The following is an 11,360-nucleotide window of genomic DNA, read 5'->3' on the forward strand; positions in this document are numbered from 1 at the left end:
CAAACGTAGGTTTAGTTTCACCGAACTGGGTTACCAATTCTCTTATGTTATATATTTTTTTCTGTATCTACCATCTTACTTGCAAACTGGTTTTTTTTCTAGTATACAGTGTCTCAAACATTTGATCTAATATTTATCCCTAGTATTTGTCATACATCATAAACTAGTTGTAAACGTTGTCCTAGACATCTGGTCCAACATTTGTCCTTATGAGAATAGAATTTCATGGACAATCACTTATTCAACTTACTAGGTCTCAAAAACATTATTTTGGTGATTTTAATAAAAAAGGCTTCTTAATAAATTTAGCGTATGTGAGAGAGAGAGATCTTGCCATAGTACTTTCGAAAATGCTCTTGTATTTTTACAAGATACTGATCACTCAACCGGATACGATCATGCGAGTTTTCACACTTCCTCTCTTTTATACTTTAAAGCTCTAAGTCTTACAATCATTATCTTTGACTTTATCAACAAGTAGGAATCTTGAATCTTTTTTTGACAAGGGTTGAGATATCTTCATTTCAGTTGGCATCATTTGAGATGTTGAAAGTTTAACTCAACGGTGATCATAAACCCCGAGTCTTCACTTAAGATTCGTCGGAATACATTGATTACTTTAAAACAAATGTCCTTAACTTGATTCGAAAGAATGGCTTGATCAACTGTCTTGTGCATCTTTGACTGCTTGATCCATCTCTTCAACAGATGCTTGACTTCAAGTGTTGTCATCATCATCAAAACCAAGGCATGATAAAAAACTAAACAACTATTGATTGATTTGGTATCCATTACTTATTGTACCTACAAGCACATTGTTTCACATAACCATCATAGACCTCAATCTAAATTTCTTAACCGCATATATATAGTCCACATGATAAAAGAAGAGAGAGTAAAGGTCACTTTGAGTCCTCATCCCCCGATGACAAACATGGATAGATGCAACAATAGGGTTTGAACGAACATTAAGACCCTTTAAAATTTCCATAGGTGAGAATTACCTAGATCCCAAAACAAACCAGTTGTCCCACCAATGTCATGATCACATGCGTTGTCCGTAGAAAAAAACTCTATATCAACTTTATAGTCTCAAAATAAAGGCATAACCTGACCCCACCTACCAAAGAATGAGAGGAAATTGTCTTGCACTGGTCCCATGTCAAATATGTGTGGGAGAAGTCGACCTGAATTTTAGGAGAAGGGATAAACCAAGTGGTGGACATATTCTAGAGGCAAGAGGATCATAGATTAACGTCCCATATGACCCGTTAGATGAACAGAACCACATGATCTCATGAAACATGTCCTACGAAACAATTGTCCTAGATAAAGTTTTAAGGCCCGTAAATCTTAAAACTATAGTTATAAATCCTAATGTACGAAGGGCACTTAGATACACATTATATACTAAAATCACAAATCTCGCTTTCACGACCTTTACTGATTTGATCGTCTAGGTGTTTGTAACTACACCTCCTAATATCAAATTCAGCATTCAACGCCCCTCGTCAATGAGTTCATTATCGTACCACCATCACAACCACTTGAAGATTAAGGCCGTTCTAAATCAATCATGAAAAGCATTTGTGGTTATTTCCATTAGATATTGCATCAAGTTGTTTAAAATAGTGGCAACAAATCAAACTTAAAAGGATTTGGATCCTCTCATGCTATCTCTCTCATTTTTCTGTCATGCTCTCATCTCAACCATTCATCCATTTCTTTCTCTCTCTTTTTTGCACTATTGTTTCTTCATGATGTTACAATCAACCATTAGATTAGGAAAAGGAGAGAGGGCTGCACCAAAACAGCATGAGAGGATCCAAATTCAACTTAAAAAGTTAATTTTTTGCACGGATATTTTATAGGAGGCTCAATCTCACAGCAGACCTACCGTAGAAATGGAACAGGGGAATATCCAAAGCCAATCATGTTGAAAACAGTATGTTTCTAAATGATCAGAAGCTGAAAAGAAAGGGTGGCTGGTTCTCACTCTCACTAGCAAATCACAAGCTAGTGGCTACAATACAAACAAGCACCACGGTTGTCTTGTGTACATAACACACAACATTCCACGTGGTCAGATGCATGTTCTTCCACAAATAAAAGGCCACAAAAAACATAAATTTACATGGTTTTGTACACAAGTAGCCACATATGCCAGCGGTTTTCTCGTTCATTCATGCTCTTCCCAAGTCAATGTCACCTGTTATTTCTACATTATTTGTTAGATTTCAGTGTTGTGTAACCCATATCTCTGTTTGACCTTAGCAATCGCATCTACCCAAAAATCATCTAGAAATGTAGTTAAAATATTAAAGTCATGTGCAAGTGCTTTTACCAGCTGTATTATAATATACTCAAACCCATCTCCATAATATGATATATTTTGCTGTGCTCGAGCAGAGCACTCGTTAATTTAATTTGTCATCAACCTTAATCAACATAGTTTGGTTCACAAAGCCTATTAAATATAAAGACAAGAGTATTGTGACAAATTAAATTAAAAAAGAAAAGAGAAATATAATTGAATTTTCTTAAACTTAACTAGCTAGCTAACTGTACTTTCCTCCTCTCCTAAATCATCAATAATAATCAACAGGAGTTTGTGGACAACTTTCATCAGATACATCTTCTTTATCTTTAGTATAAGGTGGTGGAACATAAGGTGGAGTTGTACACCTTAACAATGCCCAATTCACACCTTGGAAAAATGAGTGGTGTTTGATTGTAGAAGCTCCCATTATTGATCCCAACCTCCTTGCTGGGTCCTTAATCAATAACTGTGAGATAAGATCTTTTGCCGTGGCTGGCACGGTGGGTTCCTTTGGGAACTCCAAAGCTCGAGCCACGATGTTTGCTAGAGTGAGTTCATTATCCAAGCCTCGAAAAGGTGTGACGCCGTAGAATAATTCAAATATAAATATCCCTAAGGTCCACCAATCCACAGCACTACCGTGTCCCTCACCAGACACTATTTCAGGAGCTAAGTATTCGTGTGTCCCAACGAATGACATGGAGCGAACATCAATAGGTTCAGCAACAAACTCAGGGCCGTGAAGTTGAGTTTGTTTCTTCTTTCGCTTGCGTTTTGGTTGGAAACAGGATACAGCTGGGACTATACAGTTGGGGATTATGCATGAAGATGAAGCGAATTGGGAGGGTTCGGAGTGGGGGTTTTTCTGTGGGGCTACTTGAGGAGAGTCTTGACTGGAGATTATTATCTGTGCTGTTGGTGTGGAATTGTCATCGCATTTTAAGGAGAGGTCGAAGTCTGTGAGCATTATATGGCCATCTGATCTAACTAACACGTTCTCTGGTTTGAGATCACGGTATACTATTCCCAACATGTGAAGGTATTCAAGGGCCATTAACACCTCTGATGCATAGAATCTGCAAAAATTATTTAGAGTTAATTAGCATTAATTAAACCACCAATCAATAATTAGTCTAAGCTAAGGTAGATGCGTGGCCTGTATTTGGCATAAAGATTGTGATAACGCTATCTGTAAGCTATGGAAGGTTATATTATTGGCCAACATGACCCGAAGAATGCATTTAAGAATTTCGGTTGTTAGGCCTACCAAAGGAACCATGAGGATCAGACAGGAACATAAATCAGCTTGTCTTATACCCTGTGGGGATCCTACTCTAATGCATGTTCGGCTAACACTAGCCACTTCACAGAAGAAAACAAGACCAGAAAACCTCATACCCCATTATTCCTCTAGGAATATGAATTTCATTTTGAGAAATTGGTTTCTACCTTAGTTAAAGTAGTTTTTAACTTTTAAAAATTAAATCCTAAAAAAAAATTTAAAAATTAAATGCACAATTACAACATTATCCTCAGTGAGATGCTAGCATTTTCACATCGCAAAAAGGCAAATATAAAACACTGTCAGGGACACTGGCCTATGTATGTCACAAGAGTTAATTCAAAAAGTTGCGTGTTTCTTATAAGACGTGCAAATAATGACAATAAAGCAAAAGCTGGAAAATAACTCTTTATCCAATTCTAAAGACAGCATAATAATATTACTCTATTTTTTTCCATAAAAAAGCAAAATAACTTTTTTTACTTGGAAATAATATTTTTCCAACAGAATTAGAGTTAAATGCATATATGAAAGAAGATTAGGCCTTTGCTTGCTTTTGTTGGTATTGTGTGTATACAGAGTTTTCTAAACCACTCACAAACATCCTCAGCTAAAAAACAAAATGTAATAAAAAGTCTTGAACCGTAACGAAAAAGACAACCTTATAAGCACAATTTTTTGTTGGCCCCATACAGAAATAACATGTATGAACCAACATGAAAAAACAGAGTAATTACGTAACTTCAGAAAAAAAGGGACCATGGCAAGATCTTAACCTTTCATTCAATTTATATAAATAAAACCCAGAAATTCAGCAAAAGTTTATGGATTCTACAATAAAATATTACTTAGGTCCCTCTAAATTCTTTTTATTTTATTCCAATTTTGTTCAACTAGTGTAGTAATTAAATTAACCAACACGTCATGCAATTAATCACGGTTTAAGTGATGAGCCAAAGCTAGAAAGCCACATCAAAATTTATTTTTTCGTTGACTTTAACACTTTTGTACAATTTTCATAGGAAAAAAAATCATCGCAGAGAACTACTTTATTCAAGAAGTAATTAATATTATAATCATTACAATTATTATTATTGGATCAATCAATGCATTAAATAACCAAATTTTAATTTCCTTAATCTCTATTTTTAGCATCTCAATTATTATTACAAACTTTTTCTTTTTTTATGATTTGGTTAATTATAGACATAAACACTAATCATATCAAAGAACACAAACGACGGTGACATATAGTGGGTCCCACATATAGCGAAAGAGGAAAACGGAGGAATGAGAAGAATGGTGGTTATGGAGCCTACAAAGCAAACATGAACAAAATAACCGTCACTTTCATTTCTTCATTACTCTGTTATAAATTACGATAACGGTTCAGTTTCTTAAGATTTCCACCAACGCTTCTCTGGACATTCCCACACTCAATCACTCACTCTCACTAAACGCTCTCACTAAACTAAACGATAATAATATATTAATAATAAAAATATAATATTAATGAAGATGCTAAAATGGAAACGGAGTGAAGTGCGCACCTCACGGCGGATTCAGTGAAGCGTTTGTTCTGCTGGCGTTGCCGGAGAACGTGAAGATCGCCGCCGGGACAAAACTCCGTTAACAAACAAAGCCATTTCGCGGCGTCGATTGTAGCATAAAGAGTAGGCAAAAACGGATGATCAAGAGATTCGAGTATCTCTCTCTCCGTCTTCGCTCTTCCTTCCTTACTCCTACTAATAAGCTCCTTCTTATCCATCACCTTCGCGGCGAACATCGCCGGGATTTTCCCGTCGTCGTTGAGTTCCGCGAGATAAACGGAACTGATATCACCGGAACCGAGACGGCGGGAGAAACGGAGGTCGGAAGGAAGGATGCGACGGGAAGGTGACTCTGATCGGATCCGGTGAATGGCGGACCAGCGAGGGTCGGAGGAAGGAGCGTGAGGTTTGGTGGTTGGAGGAAGGGATCTTGTGGAAGTTGAGGCGTTTGTGGTTGTTTCGGAACTGAAGCTTGTGCTGCGTTTGATGTCGGCGGTGGTGGCAGTTGTGGTGGTGGTGGAGGCGAAGCTTAGGCTTTGGAGGTCGTCGGTTAGATCGTCGAGCCATGGTTCCATTGCGTTGGGAAGAGAGAAGAAAATGGAAATGGTTCAGTTGAGTTGAAGAAGAAGAGAGTGAGAGTAATGAGAGAGGAAGTGAAAAGTCATTTTGAAAATGGGTCTTTTTTCATTTCCATTATCGGTTTTAAATGTGTCTTCATGATTATAATTTGTGATATATATTTATTTATAGTAATGTTTCTAATGATGATATCAAATTTCTTTATATGATTTTTGTAATCATGGTTTTATAATTATTTTTTTAATGATCGTACCAATTTTACTACTCTAACCTTCATTATGAAACATTTTCCAATTTTTAATATTTTTTTTCTTTTTTTCTATAAAAATAAACAATAATAATTAAAATTTTATATATACATATGAAGTTTTTTTAGATTGAAATTTAAGAGAAAATATTAATTTTTTTAATATACAAACAAAATGATAGTAATGATAATAAAAAAATAATATAAAAGATTTAAAATTTAAATTTTAATGTTGTCGTTAAACCTAATAATATTGATTTAAATTATATTTATTGAAAAATTGTCTAAGTTATCTTCTTGTTGTGGGTTATAAAATTAGAAGAAAAATAATTCCAACCTTAAAGTTTGTACACATAAAAGTTGTTTTAGAACTTAGAAGAATGTCAAATTTAATCATGTAATGAGCACTTTAATTGTCTTGATGGAAATGGAAATTGTGGATTACCTATCATGAATTCATTCACTATTGTAAATACATAGAAAAAATTAATTAAAATGAGATAAAATTTTAGAATGTTATTTAATAGAAGAAATAAAAGAGAAATTGTATTGTATTATTTACAATACAATATTATAAAATAAGTTAGACTGGTTTCTTTAGAGATCTGAGTCACACATAACTGTATGCGTGAACTCAAGATGTGAGAATGTCTTGCTTATCTCGATTGAGAGTTCTATTTATATCTCCAGAATGATGAACCGCAACATTAATGAAGCGACCTTAGGAGTCCCTTAATAATGAGCAGCTATCGTAACTATCATAACCTTTGTCGGCCTCCATTTAGTGAAGTGTAAAGCCTGTAACGGCCCAAGCGCATCCCAAATTGGTAATCGGCCTAGTCGATTAGGACAACCGGCTACCAAAGTGAAAAATGGAGAACCCCTCTGAGTTTAGGGGCTTGTCGAGTAGAGGAGATTATCCGACTAGAGAAGAAGTATCCGACCTATCGATGATACGCCGTCAAACCATCCTCACTGCGATAGCCGCTTATGTCCATGCCGACCTCCCATGCCACCTTAAGTATTTTTGGTATGTACACTAATATACTGAAATCAAGACTATATCTAATAATTAATACTAAAAATTTACAAAATATTTATAACTATAATTACACTTAATTCCAACAGAGAGAGAAATTAGCTACTCGTATTCATGATAACTTTACAAATAGATGAAATAAAGATGAAATTGCATTCAAGTTTGATGAAATAAACTTCCAATGTTCCATCTTATTAGCTTCATTTTCTTTGTTTTTCCTTGCATTTCCATCTCTAAAAAAATGTGAAAATCCTCAAAACACTTATTATGAGATGTTTTATATAGTTCGTAGGAAAGTGGAATTCATTAAGCAAACTGAGGACCACTTATAGAAGTGATGTCTCTTCGTAATGAAGTATTAGCTAGCTCATTCCAAGATCACTAAATCCATTGTGATTCAATAGCGAATCATCATACTCACAAAAAAAAATCTCTTTAAAAACCACATACTCTTTGATTCGATTTGCCTAACTATTTAGTGGTTTTTTTTAGAGAATTATTGGTATATGATTTTCCTTGAAAAAACTTTATTTTGATTTGCTAAGCCATTTATTGACTTGCTTATTGAATTGTCTCACACTAATAATCCTTAATCTTTCATCTCTTATGTTATTCTTGATCTATCACACTACACATACTTAAGATGGAAATATGTCAATGTAGTTATGATCATACCTAAAACATATATATATATATATATATATATATATATATATATATATATATATATATATATATATATATATATATATATATATATATATATATATATATATATCGAATATGTACAATGAATTGAAGTATTTTCATATATTTTCTTGATAGCAAAGATTTCTCCATGGAAAAAACCAATACAAGTTAGGGTGATCCATCGCAATAATACATTGAAAAAAAGAGAAACGTTATTACAACTATAAGTGATTATGAATATGGCCTAAGAACAATATTATTATAGGGTTACTCTTAAGCAAAATTTTTAGAGTGAACCATGTACGCATTGATTAAAATTCAGTTATTCCTTCAGCAAAGCGTTATCAAGAGAGAGAGAGAGAGAGAGTCTAGAAAATATCACATAAGATGAGACTCTTACCTAGGGGTGTTCGCGGTGCAATCTGAGCGGTTTTTACGTAAAAAATCATCCAAACCGCAAGAGAAAAAATTGTACGGTTCAGTTGGCTTTTAGAAATAAAACAGAACCAAACCAAACCAATGCGGCTTGGGTTGGTTCGATTTTTTTAAAAAAATATTATTGAGCCGTTCATACACATATAGATGACAACATAACTTTTTATTTAATCATTTATGCGTTATCAAATAACAACATAACTTTTTATTTAATCATTTATGCGTTATCAAATAACAACACAACTCATCATACTTAGACAACAAAATTTCATTTAATATACATAAATAAGATTAGATAAAAATGGAATAAAAAACATAAAATAGTAGCATAAAACAATATCAAAAACATTATAACGAAATAGAAAAAAAAAGGTGAAAGATTAGAGAAGATGAAAAAGAAAAAGTAAAAGAGAGGAGATATTAGATAATAAGAGGAGTATTAAAAAAATAATTTATATGAGAAAAAGAAATAAGATGAAAAAGAAATAACTTAAGAGATAAGAGACCAGGGAAGAATAGGTGATATGTACTTGAAAAAGAAGATGAGAAAAAGACACGATACCACAAGGTGAGATTTGAGAAAACTTAAACTAAAACCTTTAGTGTGAGGAATGGAAAATTATTCGTAATCGTAAGGCTAAGGCATAATAGGTTTGAGTTTGGGCCGGTTTAGTTTTGAACACCCCTACCATTACCTTTAGGAAAATGAATCATGTTTGATGGTAACTAAACATAAAGAACTGAAGATCCCAATACTTAAATTAAATGAGTAATAACAAGTTATGAAGTAATAAGAAACAAGCATGCTACCAAAGAATCATGATTCCCAAAGTGATGAAAGGATGGAATATATATATATATATATATATATATATATATATATATATATATATATATATATATATATATATATATATATATATATTCTTAAAGATATTCATACTATGTGTGAAATGGACTACCTAGGTACAACAATACGCTCTATAGAATAACGGGAATGTGTATGTGAGGATTTCTTCCTATGGAATTCTAGGCAGGGCCTTAATATATGTATTGGAATTGATGTGAGAGTCTTTACTGCACAAGCATTTTGAGAATACACGTATGAAAAATTTGTTTGTATTTTTATGCCACATATAGAGTTCAAGACAACGCGTCACTCTAGCAAATTTTGGATCATATTCATTGTGCAAAGATTTAAGTCGGGAGAAATTTATGTTTATGCACAATCTTAAAAAAACTTGTGATATATTCTTGAATTCAAGTGGAGGATTGCTGGAATACTTAGAATGCTTGTGCGTGAAGTGAAAAAAAATATAAAAGCCCAAATATGAGAGATTTCACACAATACTAATTTTGTAAGTGTCATGATTTTTTTTACAGATAGAGTCACTAGGTTTGATGGTTTTTAAAACATTTCCTACGTGCAATATATTCCTTTTTGTTAGTTCCATGGTTTTGAGGTCGACAACAATTTTGCTAAAACATGGTCCTTGACAGATGCTGAGCAATATGTTGTAACATCTTGATTATAGTGAAACATCCGAATTCGAGCTTACATTAAAGACAAATGTTCTAACAGATGTCATGACATTCTGAACCAGTACAAGCTATTTTAAATATTGACATATTTGATTTGATTTGGTGATATTTCTTTCAGATATATCTCAATAATGTTCGCAGGTCAAATAGATTTAATATGGAACTAGAGAATCAAGTCAAGTTAGTATTAAAGTTTTTAAAATTGGGTGATTGGACAATTTAGGAAACTTAAAGATTTGTTCCAAGATTAGAAGAGAATTATCTACAGACTTGTTGCAATTCTCAACGTGTGCATCAAGTAATATTTGGGTAGATGTTTTGGAGCCCGTGGATTGCTAAAGACTATTTAAAGAGAACCATAACCTAATGTAAAAAATCTCACACAATTGTAAAATTAGGGGAAGTCTTAGGTCTGTAGTTTTGAGAGTCTTTTGTGTGTGTGCAAGTCATGCTTGTATCTTCTGATACTTGTGGTAGACGTTATGTTCTCACTCATAAGCATTTAAGTAATGAGTTGAGTGTTGTCCTTACTCTTTAAGCTTTTAAGCATAGATTTGAATGTTGTTCTTGATCAAATCTTTTAGGCAAGATCAAGTTATGTTCTTAGTTGAAGTTATGAAGCAAGACTAAGTATTATTTACTTGAAGTGTAGTCTTCATTTGTCAATAGTTTGTGACGAGTTTTGTCACTAAGATTGTGACTTGTTTTGATCCTTGTTGTTGTGATTGTAACAAGTTGTTTATAGTTGCTGGATTGTAACTGTCTTTTATCACTGCAGTGATTGGAAGTGGGATGTCGACTTCCCATGTCTAGATGTTGATTTCTAGGCAAAAGTAGCACTGAGTAGGGATTAGGCTAGAAGTTGTAATGTGGGACTGTTTAAGCTTTGAACTAATACTGCTGATATTGGATTTTCTTCCTGGCTTGGTAGCCCCCAAATTAGGTATTGTTGCACTGAATGGAGTTAACAATTCTTCTATGTTAATTATTATTCTGCAATAGTTTTCTACATATCTTTCAGTTTGAAAAATATTTATTTTGTCAGGAGATGATGTTAAAACATATGTCCTGACATTGTTGTTTGATTTGAGTCATTAATCTCAACCTGTGATTTGTGATGATTGCCATTATGTTATTTATTTGTGTGCAAAAGTCTCAGGTGAATGCTATTATTCTGTATCAGGATCAGATGTCATAACATTTGTCTTGATGTAATATTCTTATGTTGGAACATCAGTATTAACATGTTTTTCTTGTACAAGAAATTTCACTTTTGCACACTCCTTTACATATTATCACATTCAATATATTCCTTTATCAGGTTTTAACAAGGTTTGACCAAATTGCCTATTTTCAATAGTGCAATCAAAGTCATCCTCATCCATTTTACAACTGTTATAATTTCCAACACTATAAAATAGTGGTTGAGCCCCTTTCCAGATTGCACCAAAGTTTTAGGCATTTTCAAGCTTTCTCTTATTTCTCTTCTATTCAAGGCCATTTCGAGTCATTTCCAACCTTTATTTTCTATCATTTTTTAAAAATTCCTACTTTGATAAACTATGTCGATGTTAACAATAAAGATAAGAAAGTAAGGAGAAAAAAGGGGACTAGTGTTTCAATAATGTGAACAACATAACTTGTAAAAATAAAAATTACAATGAGAATATGAAATA

The 11,360-nt window shown here is 33.3% G+C and overlaps 1 protein-coding gene across 1 annotated transcript; it reads right to left on the minus strand.

Moving 5' to 3' along the window:
- Positions 1–1,992: 1,992 nt before the first annotated feature.
- Positions 1,993–5,897, minus strand: LOC131653554 (serine/threonine-protein kinase D6PKL2). Its single transcript, XM_058923734.1, has 2 exons — positions 5,153–5,897; positions 1,993–3,396 (listed from the first exon to the last, which is right to left on the minus strand). The coding sequence occupies exons 1-2, from the start codon at positions 5,725–5,727 to the stop codon at positions 2,589–2,591; spliced, it is 1,383 nt and encodes a 460-aa protein (XP_058779717.1). The 5' UTR covers positions 5,728–5,897; the 3' UTR covers positions 1,993–2,588.
- Positions 5,898–11,360: the final 5,463 nt, after the last annotated feature.

This window comes from Vicia villosa, linkage group LG2 (assembly GCF_029867415.1).
Source record: "Vicia villosa cultivar HV-30 ecotype Madison, WI linkage group LG2, Vvil1.0, whole genome shotgun sequence".
In the NCBI taxonomy this organism is placed as follows: Eukaryota; Viridiplantae; Streptophyta; class Magnoliopsida; order Fabales; family Fabaceae; genus Vicia; species Vicia villosa.